The 22008-nt window shown below is 39.7% G+C and overlaps 2 protein-coding genes across 8 annotated transcripts in view; both read left to right on the top strand.

Moving 5' to 3' along the window:
- rptor (regulatory associated protein of MTOR, complex 1) overlaps positions 1 to 3445 on the top strand; it is a 126378-nt gene extending 122933 nt beyond the window's left edge. For both annotated transcript variants that reach the window (XM_068589217.1, XM_068589216.1), the window contains exons 33-36: positions 751 to 837; positions 936 to 1052; positions 2788 to 2917; positions 3175 to 3445. In XM_068589217.1, the coding sequence (XP_068445318.1) occupies positions 751 to 837; positions 936 to 1052; positions 2788 to 2917; positions 3175 to 3243 (403 nt within the window). In that variant the 3' untranslated portion in view covers positions 3244 to 3445. The remainder of the gene's footprint in view (positions 1 to 750; positions 838 to 935; positions 1053 to 2787; positions 2918 to 3174) is intronic.
- Positions 3446 to 7038: 3593 nt separating this feature from the next.
- On the top strand, positions 7039 to 21975 carry pecam1b (platelet and endothelial cell adhesion molecule 1b). 6 transcript variants are annotated; one of them, XM_068589016.1, is made up of 14 exons: positions 7039 to 7123; positions 7236 to 7268; positions 10177 to 10473; positions 10773 to 11054; positions 11141 to 11413; positions 11989 to 12255; positions 12846 to 13124; positions 13273 to 13551; positions 14704 to 14805; positions 18369 to 18422; positions 19131 to 19220; positions 19696 to 19752; positions 20385 to 20407; positions 21825 to 21975. In XM_068589016.1, exons 1-14 carry the CDS (start codon positions 7081 to 7083, stop codon positions 21924 to 21926), a joined length of 2181 nt encoding a protein of 726 aa, XP_068445117.1. In that variant the 5' UTR covers positions 7039 to 7080; the 3' UTR covers positions 21927 to 21975. The 6 variants fall into 6 exon arrangements, with proteins under 6 accessions (XP_068445117.1, XP_068445118.1, XP_068445120.1 ...); XM_068589017.1 differs by lacking the exons at positions 18369 to 18422; positions 19131 to 19220; positions 19696 to 19752; positions 20385 to 20407; positions 21825 to 21975 and adding exons at positions 14926 to 14956; positions 15983 to 16062; positions 16535 to 17096; XM_068589019.1 differs by lacking the exons at positions 18369 to 18422; positions 19131 to 19220; positions 19696 to 19752; positions 20385 to 20407; positions 21825 to 21975 and adding exons at positions 14926 to 14956; positions 15987 to 16062; positions 16535 to 16629.
- Positions 21976 to 22008: the final 33 nt, after the last annotated feature.

The raw sequence follows: 22008 nt of genomic DNA, 5'->3' as shown, positions 1-22008 counted from the left end.
CCTTGAATTTTATGGCGATTAAATGCACATCCTGTCACACCTGTAGTCTGGATGTATTTGATCAAGTTTAATAGAGTGCTTTGTGGGTAGTAGGTATCAAAAGGTAACTCTGTCCTAAAAAGATACTTGTGGGGTTTTGGTTTTCAGCTCTAATGCCACTTCAGTCTCTGCTTATTTCAGTCATGGCCCAATGATGCCACCCAGCGGTCTTTCACTTGTATTACATGTTACAGCAGAAAGAGACACCTGCTTTTGTACTTCATACTGCTGTTATTTTATTTTCACTGGAGCTTTTTGTTTTTTACTTGGTAAGAAGGTTATCATTCTATTTTGCACGACATACAAGAGGAAGGCTTCAGCACACAAGTTCAGACACGGTTTAAATAAATGAACAATAACATACAAACGAGAATTCATCCAGATGATTCCCGTCTTCTTGGAAACTTTAGGCAGTAGTTGATTTGTGTCTCTTTTGGTGTAGCCATTTTAGTTACTTTTAAGGTTGAACCAGATCATTTAATAATCATCTATTCATCACTTTCTTTTTAGGTGTTTTATTACTGTTTCTATGTTTTTCGCTCACTTATTGAATGTCAATGTATGTTTTCATGATATACCTTTTGGCTTTATAATTGTTGTATAAATGTTTTTATTGGTTTAATTGGTTATTTTCTTGTGTTTCCTGCCAGCGAAGAAACACACTTTAAAATGTTGCCTTCGCTGACATTTGTCTTTTGTGGGTTTCTGCAGTCGGGTGATGACCTACAGGGAGCACGGCGCCTGGGTGGTCAAAGCTCATATACAGAAGGAGACTGATGGACACATTATCAGTGTCAGGTATGCTCTCTCTTTGTCCGTGTATATTATATAGTTTGTCTGTATATACAGGATATATCTTTGGAATGCGTTTAGTAACTTTATTCTTTCCTCACCAGTGTTAACGGAGATGTTCGATTCTTTGAACCACGGACACCAGACTCCATCAACGTGCTGCAGACAGTAAAGGGGTTAACAGCGCTTGACATCCACCCACAAGCCAACTTGTTCGCCTGGTGAGTTTTAATGTGTAGATGCAGGTGTCAGTTTAAGTTTCCACAATGTTACGTTCAGGTCCATTCATTCTTTATTATTGTCTCGGTCAGATCTAAAGCGTCTTCTCTCCTGTGTTATGACTAGAGGGCAGGTGAAAAGGTTTTTGCCATGATTATCTTAAAATGTTTCTTAAATCCTCTCACCTGCGAAACATATGGGAACAGGGTTTTTTGGAAGGTAAGGGAAAAAAAGTTTAGTTGTTTTAGGCCACAAAAGGCTCAAGTGTACTACGTGTTCTGAATAAGACAAAAAACATTTATGTTTTTCAGGTGTAGAATTCCTCCATGCACTCTCACAATGTCCATAATGTTATTGTTGACAAGTTATGCAGTTGAAAAAAAGAAAGTAACGTAGAGAAAGATTTTCTTGGAAAACCTTTTTCTCCATCGGTTCTTAATAACCTTACATTTCTTTTTGCTCAGGTTTTTATCCAAAGCAACTTACATGTTTGCTCTTTACACCGTCGACACAGCAATAGGAAGCAATTAGGGGTTAAGTGTCTTGCTCAAGGACACAACGACAAAGACTAACAGAGCTGGGGCTCGAACCAACGATCCTCTGATTGAAAGTTAGGCACGCTAACCACTGAGCCACAGTTACCCATAAATAAATAAATAAGTCGAGTAACGTTGCCTAAAGGATCTCTGGAACCACAACCTTGATTAACTTCATTTAAGTTGCTGAAATACAGTAAAGCCTTGTGGGAAGAGTTCTGTCTGAACGGAAAAAATTCAACTTACCGTTAAGTTTATGTAATTACATAAACCTCGTAACCTCGACGTCACTTCCAGAGGGCGGCCGTAGTGTTTCACTAGATCGTTAATAAATACACTTTACAAAGTCAGATTTCAATAAAAGACAGCTCTTTGTAACCCTACGAGCTTGTAGAAGTCTAAAGTATTACAAATCAATCAATAACGCATCCCACGTCTTAAGCAGAAATGTACACAGAGATGGTTATCCAGCATGGATTATACCGACCATCTTTAGGCAAAAATGTCACATTTCTCACATTTTTGAACAGAACGACACAATTTTTTGACGGAAATTCATTTATAACACCCCAATGCTTTATGCATTTTATTGTGATTTTGCAGATTTTGATTCATTAGGTCATGATCTTTACAAAGAGGGGTCTCATTACTATATGAGCTGTTGTAAAGGCCCTAAACCATACAGTTGGAACAAGTCGGCGACCACTCGAAAAGGCATTTTTGGGGAATCTTGCCTTAACCATGCTCATATCATGCTGAGCAAAAAAGTTTCATTTTTGGAAATATACATTTTATTCAAAATTAAATTGTGAAAAGATCTATATAAATCAACACAAGTATTGAAACTCATTTGGGGTTCATACGACTCCTTGAAGAATGGGTACAGGGAACCCAGGAGCCCCGAATTCGGGTGCTCTGTGGTGTTAAGTCATGATCAAGAAAAAACTATTTAAATCTTCTTTGGTCTTCTTTATTTTGTTCCATTTGTCTAAATAAGAAAAACATAATATTGTTCTTATGTTTTTATTCGGTTTGACAAAGAAAAATAATATACCGTAACAGGACAATACAGCTGGCATCCGTACAGAAGGTTACATGTCACCACAAAATGAAATGAATGCAGTCCACACAGCGTATGATTAATGTGATGTTATGTCTCCTTCTCTCTCTCTCCCTTTCTCTCTCATCCTCTGCTCTCCAGTGGGTCGATGAACCAGTTCATAGCGGTCTACAACTCTAACGGCGATGTGATCAGCAATATAAAGTATTATGACGGCTTCATGGGACAAAGGATTGGGGCCATCAGCTGTTTAGCCTTCCATCCTCACTGGGTAAACTACCACTTCACTGGCCACAGCAACACATCTAGAACAGTAGTTATTCAACATTTCAGAGTTTGGGTTAGAGCTGATGCCAACAACCTATTTCCCTGATGAACAGAAGTTTAAACTTTGACAAGTCGCCAGGTCTAAAAATGAAAACAATTTACCCTCTTCTCAGTTTGTGTGAACGCACACACATCAGTTAAACTGTAATTGACAAATTAACACAACCGTCTAATCTGCCCTCTGTCTTTTTCTCCCTTCAGCCCCACTTGGCGGTAGGCAGCAATGACTACTACATGTCCATCTATTCAGCGGAGAAGAGGCTCAGATAACACACCAGCATTCATCAACAACACTTCCCCAACAAATCTACCACATATGACTTCTGAACCACAGCTTTGAGCTCTGGGATGTAAATGACGTTTTTGTTGTACATATGCAATTACCACCCTGAATGTTCTAGTGATGGCTGCTGACAAAAATTCATGCTACGAACGACTATATATATATATACATATATTTATATGTATATGTGTATATACATATATGTATATATATATATATATATATATATATATATATATATATATATATATATATATATATATATATATATAATTATTATTCTCACTGTTTCTTCATATTCTTATTATGATGCTAATGATTGTAGACTTGGCTGTGCTGAGAAGTGTGTATATTTAAATAGCGTATACAGAAGATTAGAGGTTCTATTTTAAAGAAGTGGTACCCACCGCTGGGACTCCTCCTCGCCGCACAGCGAGTATCTCTACCTGAAAGAACTGTGACCCCTGCGAAACGAGAAGTGGTGTGGAAGGGGTCGGCGGGGGTCACCTGGAGTACAAAATGCACATTCACTAGTGCAGGAAACACAGACTTGCCCTCCGCCGGACCCCAGTGTGTTTATGAATTATTTTTAATGGGCGTCTCACAGCCAAAGGACACAGAGTTTTGCTACTTTGCTGCACCGCTGGCAAGACGATTGTAGGGACGGACCCAGAGATGGAGGACTGTGCTCATTCTGACGCCTCGACCAGGCTAACTTGATGAGTGTTTGTGCGCGTGCGTTAAAGTGGATTATAGCACAGATGTGCCCTACAGTGGGCCTTCAAGCCTTGGACTTAATTAATGCCCCAAAAAAAATGTCTGCTCCCATGCTAGAACTCTCCTTCTTGCTTCTCTGACCCCAGCGTGCTAAACATAATCACATTTTCCATGCAAGCCCTTTTGTTTTCACTTAGGGGGTGTTTTTGTTTGTTTGTTAGTTTGTGGTACCTGTAAATGGAAAAACTTCCATTGCCCCTAGGACGATACACATTCTTATATCTAGCTCAGTGAGAGGAGGGTGAAATAGTAAATGCTAAGCACCCAGTCCTCCAGGGAGCCTGCGGTACTTGCCCACCTACCCTGCAAAGCAATAAAAACCTCACGCGATTCAGACTCAAACTTCTCCCCCGACGTTTCTGATAAAATGCTTCGGTTTGAAGGTGATAGCAGCGTCAGTTGCTTAAAACTGAAACCCGGTTTACGGCATCCAAAGGGGCCACAACATAGCAATACAAATACACCAATTTCCAGGTTAGAGTTTCTTTTTACAGTTCTGGATGGGTGGGTAATTACCCCATCCACACACACTAATGATATCAGATCAATATAGTTTCCTGTGATTGACTACTTCTGATCTATAGGTCCTTCCCATAAGGAATCAAAATATTACAAAATACCTGACATACTTTTTGACCTGCTTTATTTATTTCGTCCCTTTTTAATGCCATTTCATAATTTTCCGGTTCCATAAACAGAAGTTGACCCTGGTTGCTTTCCCGTCTTTGAGTTCTGATTTTGATTTTACTGACAGGCTTCTTTGGTTTTGATTTTGTTCAACAAAGTTGGAGGCATAAAGTGAGTTGCATGTTAATCGGTGACATCAGAGCTGTGACACTCGCTCTGTACCTGTATGTGCTCACTGTATCAACTTTTTGTCTGAGTCCTAACTCTCGCTCAGGTACTTCATGAGACACCTCAAAGCAACGTCGAGCAACTGCCAGCCTCCCCTGTGTCTGCAGCATGATGGACAGGTGCAGGCAATCGCATGACGGAGTGCGTTACTACTCCAGAGATCATGGACATTTTTGGCATAAATGTCATTGTGGTGCTGTTCAAAGGGAAGCTCCGAGTTTGTTTGTTTTATTTTGTGCAGCTTTGCTTATTTAGCTTTTTTAAATGTTTTTTCTTTTTCTGTTTTGTAATTTTCTGTTTTTAAATTTGCTGGCATTTTGTTTGCCTTAGCCTCAGTGAGGTAGAGGAGAAAAAAGTGGAGACCGCCTTACCCTCACAAATACACCACACACACAAAAACACACACTCTCTCACCGCATATTTTTATACCATGCCCCCTTTCATGCCCAATTTACCCAACAGCCGCTCCCTCCTTTCTTTCCTGCCATGCCCACCTCACCCCTCTGCATCAGTTGTCCAGAGCTTTGCTTTTCTCCAAAGAAGGAAGGGACTTGTGAACTGGGAACAAAAACCAGTCAGTCGGCATTTAAGCTGCTACAGTTGCTGTCAACACATTAGTCCACACCATCACCTCTTCACTGAGCTCTTCAGCGCTCTGCATGGTTTGGCAGGCCTCACCTGCTTCACCGGCTCGGCCATAATTATGTATTTTGGCGCCGGGCCATTTGATCAGAATCACATTCATCTCCAAGTATCCTGCTTTGAGTTTTAATCTTTTAGATCTGGAGAAAAAGAAGAAACTTTAACAAAGTAGTAAAGGAAACATGAAAACAATCAGGTCTGTCTCTGTGACTGCTTTGCTGACTGTGGTTTATAAGTCAGGAGATGAAATAAACCAAATACAACACCGGAATTTGTCTGTTCCTGTTTACACATCCACTCATCTTTATCTCGATCAGTTTTGGATTTCTGTTTCAGTGTATCAAAGCAAAAAGAGGAATTATTATTCTTTAGAATAAACAACACTGAACTTTGTGACGCCTTACATGTCCATAGACATCGAACGTGTTTTAAGTATTGAGAGAAAATTGATGACTTTGAGGTGTTTTGAATGTTGAATCGTTTTGAGAAGAAATCCACACGGAGTATAAAAGATACAAACGTTTCCCGTCAGTGTGACCGTCTTTGCGGAATATCTTTTAAATATTAAATTTAAACTTCTATGAAATAGTAATACCAAATTTTACTGGTTATTTTAATTGTGTAGATGTTAGGATATAAAATGTAAGACCAGAAAAAATGTGAAAGGACTTAGTAAGATGAAAAAGAAGTAGATAAATATCCAGGCAGTTGAGGTGACAGGAGCTTGTTTTTTTTTCAGATTTGACCAAAAAGCTCAGCAAGAGCCCAGAGATGAAAATATATCATATACAGGCTGAGTGGGACTGACATTAGTATTTGACTAAATGTATACTGTATTCATTCATGTAATTTATTTTTTTGATAATGAACACTTGTTAGAGGGATTATTTCATTCGATCTTGATTTGGATCAAGTTATCGACTAACCACAGAAGTTAAAAGTGTCTGTTCTCAGTCGTTCCCCAGGTCTTCTCCTGGACCAGTCATGAATAGACAAATGTGTACCAGTAACAATAGCTCCACCTACCTGTGTCCTGTGAGAGCCAGCTAAGATTTATGTCTGTGAGAGCTGAGCCGTTATTTTCCCTTCAGGAAATGGAATTTACTCCATAAAGATTGTCTTGTTGCTCTCTCTACCTTCACCGGCCCAGCCAGCTAAGGTCAGAGGTCGAAGGCCTGACGTGGCTATTGCATCTCAAGCAATACAACATTATATTGTGACTACCGTTTATAACACACAAAACGGACATTCTGTACATGAAGGAGAACACAGAAGAACATTCCACAACAGCAAAGAGCCGGGCGGCACGAACATCCTCAGGAAACAACACTCACTTCCTGGCAAATTAAGCCAAGCCGGCGGCTGCTCGGGTTGATAACCACCGCTGCTGGCTGAACACTGGCCGAGGTAGAGCGCCACCTTTTGTGTCTGATCCCGCCCACCAGAATCAGATCTGCCCCCCACGCGCCGCCAATCAGCCAGCATAGTCACAAGTCTGTTGACCACCAGGACCGCAGCAGCGTTGGGAGCCGCAGTGTTCCTCAGACAGGATGGACCTCTTACTACTGCTCACCTCCATGCTCCTGTCCAGCTGTAAGCCCACTGACCTGTCTTATTCTTTAGGAACTCGTTGGACTTCTCTTTGTGGAGGTGGTTGAAAGATTTGTCTCTAACCTGGTATTTTACTTTCTTATCTTGCCCCAAGACTTCCATCCATGGAGAGTGGTGAACGCACAAAGTAAGTATATTTTGAGATAAATTACACTTTACATAGAAACGGTTTACTGAATATCTTCCACAGAATTGTTAGTCGGAGCAGAAAGTTAAGTTTAACCAAGGCCCAGTGTTTATGGAACATCATTGCTTTATTTTCCATATGGACAAAGTTATTGGGCGTTGAGTTGGAAGACTTTTCAATCAGTTGTCCTTCACTGAAGAACACTCCCAAACACACAGTCTCAAGACACATGGTCAGTCAGTGGAAACAGTCCTGTTTGTTATTGGAGCTTTGGAAGGGAGTGTTGGGAACATGTTGGTGAGCAGTGTCACACGCCTCCCTGTCCTCTTCTGTTGGGGCTGGTGATTGAAGGCATGAGTCAGCCCGAGAGATGGAGGTATTGTCCAAGCCAGGCCCAAGGTCCCGACTTGAATGAAGACAAGCATTTCCATTGGTTTGTGTTTTTTTCCTGAAAGAAACGGACGGAAAAATACATCTTTGAATTTAGTTATTCAATTTATCTTTAAAGTGCTCAATCCTAGTAAAAGTAGGAAGTACAAGTACAAATGTCATAAGATAAATCAAAGGGGGTTTAAGATGATTAATGGAAGAGGATAGAAGAAATGAAAATTTTTTGGGGGAGCTTTTTCATAAAATATTGTATAATTTTACCCATTTGGCTTCAAACTGTATCCAATTAAAAAGTTTACAGAGTATGCAATTAAAATGTGGAAAATATGTAATATATATATATATATATATATATATATATATATATATATATATATATATATATATATATATACACACACACACACACACACACACACAATACAATATAACTGTGCAGTGTGTATTTAAGGAAAACAATTTAAGTTTAAACAGTGTGTAAAATGCAAAGTATAGTGTATATGAAGAGAGTGAACTTTAAATCAACACAAATGTGAATGTGTACAGCAGTTAATTAGTCCACAGAGGATCTGGCCAGAGGTGATTTCTTGTACAGTCTAATTGCAGTGGGCAGGAAAGTCTTCCTGTATCGGTTCTTGTGACAGCAGAGCGCGCTGAATCTTTTAGAGAAAGTACTCCGCTGACCCTGCAGGGTGATGGAGAGGGTGGTCCGGGTTGTCCAGTATGGATAATATATATGTATGTATGTATGTATGTATGTGTATATATATAGCATGCACGTTATCCTGGAGTCAGCGCCTTTTCTTTTTAGTGTTTTTCAAGATGGTGCAGTGGGTGGAGTTACATTTTAATAATGTGTTGTATTTTATAAGCTAAAATGTGTTTTTTTTCTATGTAAAATCTTAATCTGATGAGTAATTGTAGCTGATATAAGTCCAGTAATACGCACATTATTTCATTCTAAAATGCAGTGGAGAAGTATGAAGTAGCATAAAATAACAAGTACCTCAAAATTGTACCTGGGTACAGTATTACAGCACGTAAATGAACGTTGTTCGTTGAGGTACCACTTCCTCTGCTGGTACCTGCCATAACTCACAAGGCGCATCGAGAGCGCAGAGTAAATCACTGCCCTGCACGCATGAGTTTTCTCATCATCAGCCCTGCCAGGTCCTGCTGAATGATGCTGGGTGTGGGCCAGATTCAGCAGGCTCTGAATTGGTGATGGGTCCCCCGGGTGGCCTGTTTGTCTGACAAAGTGCTTTTCCTGCCCATTTTTCCCCTTGTTTTGCAGGTTTGTTTACTGCCTCACAACACAACACACCCTCGTCTGAGCCACAACAGCAGCCTGTTGTCTCCGATACTCGACCAGATGGGTGATCTGGTGGAGAGGCTTGATGTTTGTGTACAGATGCTTTCTGTCTGGTTACACCGGGGAACACTACATGGTTTTACTCTTTTAAAAGTTTCTTGAAAAAGACAACATGTTCCTCCTCAGTCTGGGACAGTCGCTTCTATATTTGTGACTGTGAGAGCAAATATTTTCTGTGGATTGATTGATTACTTTCCACCTGGACCAATTCATGATTTCAGTCCGTTCAGGTGATCGTCAGAGTGACGCGGCCATGTGAATGATGCAGTCTGGCTGCTGTTGTAATCCGGAGACAACAAGGCGTGTTGTCATTGTTGATAAGTCCTTTCTTGTCCTTGGCAGCTGAACCATTACATACGTGTAAAATCAGTGAGCACAACGGCCCATCCCTGTTACGACTCATAGTGAGGTGGTTGTAAGAGGCCAAACCCTGAGGCCTACCAATGACACTCATCAAGCCCTCTATACCTCTCATCTGCAAACTTGTTGCTAATGATAACTCTACTTTTCAAAATGTGTGAGTGTTAAAGCTCAAAGGAAGAAGGGGAAGAAAAGTAAAAGTTTATTAGATTTTGGGGGACCTTTTTAGCAGAAATTGCATATATTAGTCTAAACTATGAATCTTTAAATCATTGAGGTTTCTTTACTTTTGGATGAGCCCTTCGTACCTCTACACAGTTTGCTCTTCTCAACGTCCACCGTGTTTCAACAGAAGCCCATAACGAACAAAGCAAACACTGGCTATGGAGACAGCCTTTCATGTTTGTACATTACATTACATCATAAAGATATATTTAGTCAAATAAATAAACAAGTGACTCTGGCAGGCTGCTGCCCGGATTGCCCCACGGCTGTCATATTACATTGCAACTGTTTCAGAAAATCTTGGATAAATAAATCATAGCAAATCAAGATTTAACCTTTCTAGTCTAATTGGGTCCATGCAGTGACTTTCGCTTTACAAGAAGATATGTGGGTGCATCCTTGTTTATGTAACACACATTAATGCCACATACAAAACTTAAAAAACAAGTAGAACGTTTTTTTTTAAAGGACAATGGTGCAAAAACATTAGAAAGCTATTTTAGTGTGGTAGATTAGCTTGTTTATTACATTTAATTAGTTTTGTTTGCATTTACTCCCTAGTGTTTATGATAAGAGACATCACCCTGTCCATCGAGCCCAGTAATGACGTGACCCGCGACACCAATGTGACCCTGAGATGCCGGGCGACTGTCAGCAGCTCTGGGCACGAGGCCCTGAGTCGTGAGTACACAATATACAAGGACAGCAACACAATCTACACCGAGACCTCCAGCAGCTCGGAGGATCTTCTGTACACTCTGTCTGAAACCAGGGTCTTCAACAACGGCAAATACACGTGCAAGATCAACATTGAGGGGAAAGAAATGACCAGCGGACCCAGCAAACTCACAGTAACAGGTCGGTTAGTTGTTCTGGATACAGCAGGACTATTATCTGTTCATGTGGTTAAAGTGTAGTTAATTTAAACACCTGTTAGCAGGACACACATTAATGTGTGCCTTTTAATAATGAACTATGTCAAGCATGAATTTAAATCCCTTGTGTGTAAGTTTAAAAAAGTCTTAACAATGTAAGTGATGAGAGTGATGTGGAAGAAATTCTTGATCATTAGCAGAAGGTGGTGCTCTTTCATATTTAAACTTTTTATCAGTACAGTTGGATTCAATCTGAGCATTTCTTACATATTGTGTTTTCAGGCCTTTCACAACCAATCCTCTACCTTACCAAGGTTGTAGTCAGTGAAGGGGAGGAGTTAAGAGCCAGCTGCGTGGCTCCCGGCGAGACGGGCTCCATTTTCTTCTACTTCTACGAGGACTCCAAAGAGATCCAGGAGCAGCAGGTCGTCTTCAACAAGACAGACGCTAAGCTACGCTTGAGCACCGTTGGCATCCACAAAATTCACTGTGCCTATACTGTCCTTATAACACCCGACTCCTTTAAGTCTGTGGAAAGCAACACTGTCACTGTGTCAGTCCAAGGTAAGTGGCATTTTGAGTTGTCTTGTACTTTTCAAAGCATTTTGAGTTGTCTCGGGGCTTTTTCTACATTGGCTTTGTCTCTTCAGCGCTTCCCATCACAGCAGTTTTGGAGATCTTGCCCCATTCCCCTAAGATTTATGAAGGAGACCAACTCTTCATCTCGTGCGCCGTCCGAAACGCTCTGCAGACCTTTAAGAGTATCCATCTCTACCTGAGCCAGGGGAACAAGCTTCTCAGCAGGGGAGACACCAAAGTCAACCACAGCAGCATTGCCCTGGCCAAAGACCCCAAGGTCTTTGAGTGCAGGGTGGAGATGGGAGATGTTGTGAAAATCGACACAAAGACGATTTCAGTGACTGGTGGGTGGACAGAGGAAAGATGACCTGTGTATCTGTATATTGTATGAATCTGTATTCTAACCACTGATTTGTAAATTATGACTGTTAACTATATTCTAATGGAATCCTAAAACTGACAAATTATAGTAAAAGGTTATCAGACAAGTTAAAAAATATAATAAAACAACAATGTGTTAATTAATTCGAATTGAGTTCCTTTAACCAAATCAAATTCCTTGTATGTGTAACGTACTTGGCAATATACAGTTTGGATTCTGATCATTTTGTATGCAGTGAACTAACCTTGTTAGTGTTAGCTTGGGAGCTAAAATGCTTTCATCACTATTACAAGAGTTTAGACAGTGATTGTTTGTTGTGAATCCTACTGTAGCTATGCAATTCAGGATTGGGGCAAAGGTTTCTTTTAGCCAATTTAATTCTCCATTTTAATAACGATATTATTAGTTTATTGTTTTTCACTTGACAATCATATATACGTGTTGTTGGTTCGAAGCTTCATGCATATCAGCATTTACACTATGAAGTAATATCAATGCAGGTGATAAGTTGCCATGTGTTTTTTAATGTGTCCACAGAGCTGTTTTCAGTGCCCACTCTCACCATGTCTCCTGCTGAAGTCTTTCAAAAGGAATATATGGCATTAACTTGTAAAAGTGAGCGCTCTGAAAAACTTGACAGGGAGGAGTTGATTTACACTCTTGATCCACCTGGAAGCCCATTGATCCCCAAAAGCGCTGGAGTATTTTCTGGCACTGCCCTTCTGTATGATTTCAACTATACCTGTGTAGCTCAGGCCAAGGGCATCGTGAAGCACAGTGCAACCCTGACTGTGCGCCCGAAAGGTAAGCTTACTTTCTCTCTTTCAGATGCAAATTTGAATACACAGATTAAGAGTGTACTTAACATATAAGATTAACATAAGGGCTTCTAGAGCATAAAATCAATGACGTGACGGAGAATTTCCTTGTGTGTCAAACTAAACCTTCAAATATGAGACATTTTGTCTCTCAGTTATCTCGTATTCATAATTTATGCAAAACCACAAAATGTCAGAAATGTTTTTTTCCGGGAAAAAAAGTGTGCAACCATAATAGTAATTTAACAACATCTATTAATGTTGTATTATATTTACTGATTGGATGTGTGACTGAAAACGTTTGATACACAATATGTGAGTAATTAAGAAGTTAAATCCCAACTCAAAGCCACTGTGGTCAGTATTTATACATTAGCAATAGAACAAATGACTTTGTGTAATGTGAAAGGGTGAACCTGAACTTGAATCTTCACCTCCCCTGCAGTGTGTTATCAGCTTTCAGCTCATTATTTTACATTCTGGTTTTGGCTTACTATCATAGCTCTCATTGCCTTGTTTTGGGCAGCAGCAAGCAAGTCAGTGTGTTTTTTTTATATTTCTCTTTCTCCTCTTTAGTTTCTGTCTCCACACCAAAGATCTCAGTGGTTGGCAGAGCTGTCCTAGGACGGCCCTTTAAGATCCTCTGTCATTCGGAACTTGGCAGCTTGCCAATAAACTACACCCTGCTGACAGGATACGAACAGCTGAGCACTTTCATTGTCAAGCAGCCCTTACAACAAGCTCTCTTCACGGTCAGCATCACCAAGCCTGATGAAATAAGCAAGTATATGTGCGAGGCAAAGAATCGCCAAAGGGAAGCCCCGCTCAGTAAAAGACTCAATGCTACTGTCATAGGTAAATATTACAAACCAGTATGTTTATCCTTTTTTTTTTTTTTTACATACAAACTATGTATTTAAATATATCGTTAAGGCAATATGATTAAGCTGCTGTTACCTTTTCATGACACAATACTATCTTTTCCTCCACTTTCCTCTCTTAGTGCCTCTGACACACCCAATTCTTACTGTCATCCCCCACCCACCGGAAATATCTGAGGGAGATGTTCTCTACCTCATATGTGGAGTTAAAGGCACTCCGCCTGTCACCTTTAAGTGGTACCGTGTTGGCAGCGACCAGCCGCTGTATATCACCACATCCAACAAGAACAACACGGACTACCAGGTCCACAGTTTGTCCAAAGAGCACAGCGGCGTGTACTACTGCGAAGCTGTCAACCACGCCAACGATGTCGTCCGCAGTGACTCTGTCACTATAGAGGGTGAGACTGATCAGTATTCATGCTCAGTAGGGATGCCACCTGCTCCAGGCTGGCTGCTCTGGGACTGACCTTGACCTCTAGGGAATGCAAAAAACTAACACAAAACTTCCTTTGTAGACGGAAATTAAACAAGAAGTACAGAAACAGAGTTAAGGCCCACAAACTCTCTCTGTGTGTGTGTGTGTGTGTGTGTGTGTGTGTGTGTGTGTGTGTGTGTCGGTGCGCGTGTGTGTGCATGTGTGCGTGTGTGCACGTGTGTGTGTGTGTGTTTCGAAAGATAACTATACTACTACTTTATGTTTTGTCAATGAAAACTTTAGATTTAATTGAACATTTCAGTTAATCTAGTCGAGCCAAAATATCACATTGTTTCATTCTCCCCAGCCTTGCTGTTTCATTATTGAATTGATAGTTTAGTCATTTATTTTAAGTATGTTTTTGCTTGTGTCCACCAAACATGGAAGTGAAAATGTCGACACAATGCTCAAAATGAAAAAAAGTCTCAAGTGCATAGGAAAAGAGAACAAACCCACCAATCCTTGTCAGTTCATGAGGTTTTGTGGGCGAGGTAATATCTCTGAGAGTACCATTGTTTGGTTCAAGAGCTGGATTTAGATGGCGCCTGCTTCAAGGATTGCTTTCATAGGATCAGGACACAGTTTTAAGTGTTGCTCCAATAAAAGAAAAAACCTTCATACCAAGGAGAGACACAAATGATTGAGTCCATCAGCTTGGAGACTCTTGACTCAACTCACTGTGGGTAGCCAGTGTAGTCCATATATGGCGAACAGCAAAAGGAACTTTCTCTTGTTAAGAAAAACAAGAAAAAAAGTAAGAGCAGAAAGCTATGATGGTGGACAGGTTATTGTGTCGGTCTGTCAGAATTTAAAGAAAGAGGGACGAATTAAAAAAAACTATTAAAGCTTTGCTTAAAAGCAAGCAGGAAGGTTGTGAGAGGTTAATTGGATTTGTGTGCCCTTTTTTTGTCACTTTTAAAACCTTTTTTATTTATCACTTCCTTTCTCTGTCTAAAACAACCTTCACCATCAGGTCCCATTTTATTCTCGCCCTCTTCTTTCCCCTGTGTGTTCCCGTTTGTCACTGACTTTCTTCTTTCTGTGTTTCTCCCTCTCTGCCTCTCTCTCTCCATAGTGCGGCTGGCGTTGTGGAAAAAAGTGGTGATCGGTGGTTTCAGTCTTCTGGCGCTGTCTGTGTTGGTGGTTGTGTGTGTGCTGTGCTTCAGATCCAAGAGAGGTAGAGAGACCTACAGTCCTCCAGCAACTGAACCTTTTTATGTCTAACTATGTATGAAAACCAACCGTCCTCCACCTACTTCCTCCTGCTTTTCTTCTCACATCTCCTCTCTAATTGTAGGTAAAAGAGAAGCAGCTGCTGAATTGTCAGTGTGAGTTGGCTCAACTACTTGCTTCCTCTGAATGTGACAGATATTGTAGAAGTCAGTGACAGTGTAGATATAAAGGTGTATCAGTTATGTTTCTGTTATTTTTAGCCTTCACAAAACCATACTAGTTGTTTTCCATGTTTGTAGAATAAATATTCTTCATAACTCTCCATTAAATCACAAATTATTATTTATTTCTTTACTCCTATTAGTAAGGATTAAACAAATTTACACAAACTTAATGTGATCATTAGTGCGATTCTTAGGTGCTGGATGGCAGAATTTGTTACCTTTTGACAGTCCTGTCTCCTGTTGAAGCAAATGAGCATGTTTATTATTATATAATAAATGTAATGTATTTATCCCTAAGGGAAATTGCATTGTAACTGTCGCCCAGTCAATGAATAAATTGCTAAAAAGTTAATTGGTCGGTGAGAAGCTAAATTCAATAAATAAAAAAGGCTCATTTTAAGGTAATGAAAACACAAATAGTCTTAGTTTCAGGTGAATATGCACGAAAGATTATACATAAAAACATAGTTATGGATATACAATGTTAAATTGTTTCCGTGGTGTATATAATTTTTACGCCGCCACCACATAATGCGCTGTTAAGTTGTCGTGGTCATAATGTATATCTGTGCGATCACGTAATACATGTTTTAATAAACTGCATGATGGTAGTGTCCAGTACTAGTGCACATTAGAGAAGTGCACCTCGTGAAGATAATGTTAGAGGTGCTTGGATATTCAAATATAATGATCTGTGCATGAATACTCACTAAAGGTCTAAAAGTATGTTCTGTGTTAAATACAAAAATGTAAAAAATAAATGTACATGAAAATTTAAAAAAAGTACAAAAACTCCCAAACTTAAAGACCACCAGTATGGTTATTGAAGTGCATTATTAGCTTATTTCAGGTTTTATTGCACATAGTTTTCATGCTTTAGATCATTCTGGCATTCAGTAGATTTTTCATTTCCTTGATCAGTGCTGCAGAGTTGACTTTATTTTTACCATCTCTCAGAAAGCCTTCGAGCCCTAAATCAGATGACTCTTTAACAGTGAATCTAACCCACGACACAGAAGTTTATAACGCAGCCACAGGTAGCTTGGTTTTACTATTCTCTGTTTGTGACTGTCCTCATAATTCCTCATCATAACAGCCATGAGTCATTTCTCTGGCCCTAACAGTCATAGCATGTTTCCTGTTGTAGCCGCAGAAATCCATTTCATGCATGCAAGGCTCATGTTGTGGTCAGCCTGGCTCCCTCTGTTTATCGATGTTGCTTTCCAGTTGATGTCCTGATATCCTGTTAAAGTCTATGTTCACACACAACGCGTTTGTTTGTTTTCATCTGACTATTTTTGCATGTCCATTGTGTTCGTGTCTTAAGTATGTATTTGCAGAGGCAGGAAAAGTAGGATGTTGTTTGAACAAAGTTGTTGTAGGACCTAAACTTTCCACGCTTCAAATTGTTTTAACGCCAGAAGAAGCAGCTTAGTTAAATCAAAGTACATGACATTTACTGTCAAATGTTGCAAACTGCTTAGGGCATCCATTATCATCCCCTTCCAGGCGCAGCGCCAGTCTATGATGGCATGGAGGGGAGAGGGACCAATGGGGCACGAGATAGCGTGGCGTCGCTTCCCGTTGACATCAGCAACAGGAGCAGCTACAGTATCCCAGCCACAGTGTAGAGATGCCCCACAATGGGCGGGACTTGAATTCAATTTTTAATTTTTTTTTACTTTCAAAGCAAAAGGGAGTTCCATGAAATGACTTTGAGAGCAAGAATGGAAAATAACACAAGAGACAATAATGTTTGTGATGAGTATTGAAGGATTTGGACACATTTTCTCAGTGAAAAGGAGGGGCGTGTTATGAAACAATATAAACCAGGACCTGATGCTCCCTCTCCCCTCCTCCTGCAATTATGGCTTTTGAACTTATACTTAACATTACTGTCTTCATCCTTTGTTTCTTCAGTCACCTCGGACGTGTGATTTTGTGTCCTTTATTGTTTTAACTGCTCTGCTTTTCCAATTTGTATATACATTTCATCACCATTACAGGAAATGTCTGTATATATTTTTGATTGATCCTCTGACTGGTTGAAAGAGACACTTGTAGAATAAAGACGTTGGTTTTATTTAGAAGTGTGTCAGTACCATTCATTTTGCTGTAGCTGAGGCTAAAAATGGTTCTTATGCATAAATTACAGTCCAAGAGAATATTATTGTTATTATCATGCTTATATTCTGATTACAGTATGGTGCGACCATACTTTGCACAGATCCAAGACAAGAATACCAACATAACATAAAGTTGATTCATTTCCTAAAAGGGAACACAATAGAGACTTCCTTGAAATGTTGGAACAATTGAGTGGGCAAAAAGTCTGTTGGCACAGAGCAGGTCATGGTAATCACAGTGGTGGTGCTGGGTAGGGTGGGGCGTATTATGTTTCAGGCTAGGCAGATTTGAATGCATGCAGCAGGTGGAGGAAATGACCACATGTGCCTTGCTTGAGCTGAGTGTGAGATTACGTTACTGACTGGGAAGTTGTTTTAGCCAGAACTTATTGTGCAGCCGCTGCTGAATTAACATCCTATTGTGCAAAAAGCAGCTGTCGATTGTTGTATTTACCAGAGGAAATCTTTTTTTACTAGTTTTATTTTATGAGTAGTAAAGCCTCCATGAAAGCCCAAATTGTAGAAATGGACCACAAAAAAGCATCTCTCCATTATTGCTTTAAGAACAGAATACAAGCTTGATGTTTGACTTTTGTTCAAGTGTAATATGCTTATTCACTTGCTTGCGGAGAGCAATGTGAGAATAATCTTGTGTCACTCTTATGTCTGACTGTTATAGTGTAAAGCTACAGCCAGGAGACAGTTAGCTTAGTTTAGCTAAGCTAAGTATAGCTAAAGTTAGCATGACAACTGGACTGAGGAAACTGTTGGACTGTCTTGGTGCAAATCATTTTTTTATATTCTAAAATAAAAAAATAATGACCCATCTGTAAACCCGCACCATTACTATTGTACACTTATATGTGTATGGGTTAAACAAGACTCTTTTCTTTACCTTTTGACAAAACTGGTCTGTTTCCACACTTTATGGTAAGCTAAGCTAATTGGTTTAATTACCAGATAGCTGAAAAAGTGGCATAGTTTTTACCATATAACTCAACAAGAAAGCAAATATTCATGTTTCCTAAAAGTTTCTTGAAAAAAATACCAAAACACACTTTACTTGTCAGCTGACATACATGTGGCTTGTCAATAGGTCACTTTACAGCCAATTATAAAGTAATATTTCTGTATTCTAATTAGTGCAGAATGTTTACAACTAAGATAAAGTCTGGGTTTGGCATCGCTTCTGATGTTTGTCTTTCTGTGTTTCACAGTGAGGGTGAACGGAGCTGCAGTCAGTGTGTGGAGCGAGCGACCACCTGAAGAAGGTGAGCTGGGCTTGTAATAAGTAGGTTATCATTGTATTATACTTTTTCTGAAAATGCCTTAAAGTTCCATGAAAGTCAATTGATAATTGAACACAGACAGCTTCCACTTATTTTTCCTCAAAGCAAGCCCTTAGAGTTTTGCTGAACAGCAGCCACTGTGGCAACAATTGGCATTATGGACTTATAGTAAATGCCAAAGTATAGTGGAGAAGGTAGAAGAGTAGAGAAGAGTCATGCAGTTGGCAAACTTATTCGCTAACCTCAGTATCACAGCAATAGTGTCTGTAGCCTTCAGTGCATTACATACAGTGTTGACGAACAGTAATTATAATGGAGTACCCTTGATGCTGACCTTGCAAAACACTTTGTTTGAATCCCGTCAGGCTGCAAAGATCCATGGGTATTTCCCTCCCAACCTTTTTTTCAACTGTCACAGCCATTTGTCAAGATAAGATTTCACACCAATCAACATTTTTTGAGATGTCTGGTCACCTTACTTGAAGGGTCGGATTTGATTTAATAAGTAAAGTAAAACACAACTCAAGGTCTGTAGCACACACAGTAATCATATGGTTGAAAGCTTTGGAAAAGACCTTGAGTTGGGATTGTTTTCTCAAACTTTTATTTCCTTTGTCAACAATGAACAGTAGTACACTCAAATATTAAGTAATGCAGAGGGTTTAACGTGTTTTATGTATTTAAATACAGCCAATGACGAGGAGAGCAGTATGGTGTCCAACGAGCCTGATGTGGAGTACACTGAGGTGGTGCATCCCCAGCCAGTAGACCCTGCCAGAGGTAAATGAAAATGTTATAATTTGTTTTACTTTTAGTTCCTCTAGTTTTTGACCATTCTACACATTGTCTCTTCTTCATTACTAACCTCCCAATAGAAAAACATTTTTCTCTGCTTTTCCCACATTCCTTTATAGCTGATAATACATACCAACACTTCCTGGGAGGGGCATAATTACCCATAATTAATACAGTACATCTCCAAGTTGCTGTAACTGCAGGGATTTCCAGAACCATTGCAGACCTCATAAACAGGAAGGGTTGAGCTAATTGCCTGGCTGGTTTCTGGCACTGGCTCCTTCTTCGTTATGGTTCTCTGTGATCAAGATCCCAAAGGGCTGAAGATGGCCGTTACAGAATGGGGCACAACCCGCCTACTTTTAGATTTCTGCTCATGATAGATCTGACAGTCAGTTATATGATAAACTTTGTCTTTGATGTTCAAGTAGGCTAATTTGTTGCTTTTTATTATCAACAGTCCTCCTGAGGAAAGGCACAGAAACAGTGTACAGCGAGCTCCAAAACTCTCCACATGGTGAGTTTAACAATCTGAAAGTTGCACTGATGACTATCTTTATTTTGACAATGGATAAGGTTACTGTGTGATAGCATAATAAAAAAAATGTATTTGTCGCTTGTCGCGACAAATACGAATCATCACCCAACTCGAGTGTTTTAGCTTTTTTTCAGCTTTTTTTTTTAGCCATATTTATTATCATACCAGTGTTCACTACCTGCCCTTAATGTTAACAACGAGTGAATCCAGTGGATCATTTGGTACTTAACGTTCCAGTTATTTAGATGGACAGTTTACAGAACTGTGACAATTTCCTGTTAGTGCTGGCAGGACCTTCCTGCTTTTAAAACAGTAATCAGGCGCTGGATGTGTCTATCAAGCAGTTTATCTGACTTTTAATGTTTCCCGGTTAACAGTCGCAAAATAATCCTGAGTTGTAGAAGCATCTGTAAGAGTAAAAGAGAATATTCCAAAATAGTAAAATATTGACTCAGACAACAGGGACAGCACTGAAACAAAAGCCTTTGCAGAGGAAGAACAAGTGAGTCTGCGAGCTTAGTCACGCCCTTATAACTGTCAAATGACTCATGCATAACTCTGAAGTGTGACACACACTACACACATTTAACCTTTTATGCTTTTGCCTTTAGGTGCTGCTGACCATCATGACTATGTAAGTTTTTATCTGCACAATTACACACGTATTCTTCTTGCTAAGTCTTTGGAGGCCCTTTCAGTCCCAATGTAATTATAACTCATTATCTGTGTACAGTACAAACACATTTTAAAATGGTTAGTATTGTACAGTGCACACTGATGCTTGAGTTATGTCACAATTTAAAGTCTAACGAGGAGTATTTCCTAGAGGCTAAGCAAGAAAAACTAAGTTTTATTAAAGAATTCAAAGAAGCACTGTGGGAGTAATTAATATAAAAATGGTTTTAATTTTGTGAGTGAAGTATTCCTTTATTACGTGAGCTGAGATGTTATGGAGTTTTTTTTAAATACTTTAGCTTTAGGCTTCAAAGCTTTACGACACATATTATTCATGGTTAGTGTGCACTAGTGGCCATCTTTAAAATGTGAATGGAGTTTGTACTGTATACAGGTACAGAGTTATAAATACATTGTCACAAGTTTATTTTTTTATTTGTGCTGTATGTAGTTTTCAAAGGAAATTATATGTAATATTAGTAGCCTTTTAAACAACTAATTTAAGTCACACATCTTTACCATTAACTTGAACAATGACTTAAATAAAGACTTTTATACGATAGCATTACTAATGTATGTGATTTGTGTCCTGAATGAGTAAAATCCCCCGTATGTCCCTGCGCTGTCCGCCTCCTGGTCACAGTGATACCTTGCAGGCTCATAAGCCGGAGCGAGAGGGAAATGGCTGTCAAAGTTTCCAGACTAGAACAAAGGCATTTGGGCTGGGGCTTCCTTCCTTATCACCCGATCAGATCAGCGCTGTGGCCCAGTCAAATTACCTCAAAACCCATCTCGACCAGCAAACTGTCCCCCAACATGCCTTAATCATCGCTGTTCCTTACCGCCCTGTTTGTCCCTACATGGTATTAGAGGCAGCTAAAGAGAGGAATGTGGAGTAATGCACTAAGGATGTGACATCAGCATCTAGAAATGGGTGATTATTTCATCTGTATATCTTCTTGATGGCAGATTATGCGATTTTGTTTGACAGTAGTCTTATTATTTGTCTGCTCCACAGGAAACTAACGCTCGGTAGACATTTTGAATTCTTATTATGGTGAAAAACAGAGCATCCTCTGAGAGTGTTATTAGGAATTACCACTTTGGTAGTTAGGAAGATGGATGAAAACACAGTTTAAAATCAGATTTAAACTCATGAAGGAGCAATTATTTTGCAGATTACCAGGAGCTACAAAAGCAATTTCATAACCTTATCCTGCCCTGGTTTTAAATAGTACTTAGCGACCGCACCGATGTGTGCTTTAGTCTTAACTGCTTTGTGTTGTGTGTGCCAGTGTTTAAGGATCAGCATCCAGATGAAGATGATAAATGAATCAGCCATGATAGTGTTTTATTGCTCTGCTTTGTGTCAGCAGGGTTCAGTAGAGTACGCTGAGCTCAGCAGTGAACAACCTGAGATCAATAGCTACCGTCTAGAGGTCAACAACCATCAGGACCTGCCAGTACCTGTGGATTAGTGGATTATCGCCTTCTTCTCTTCACACTCTCCCATCTCTTATCCACTCTTTTTTTTATCCAATGTGTGAAATAATTGACTGC

The sequence above is a fragment of the Clinocottus analis genome, unplaced genomic scaffold (assembly GCF_023055335.1).
Source record: "Clinocottus analis isolate CAN_PGR_092001 unplaced genomic scaffold, fCliAna1.0.p SCAF_22, whole genome shotgun sequence".
NCBI lineage: Eukaryota > Metazoa > Chordata > Actinopteri > Perciformes > Cottidae > Clinocottus > Clinocottus analis.
Note: the sequence above shows the minus strand (reverse complement) of the source record. Positions and strands in the feature narration are given on the sequence as shown.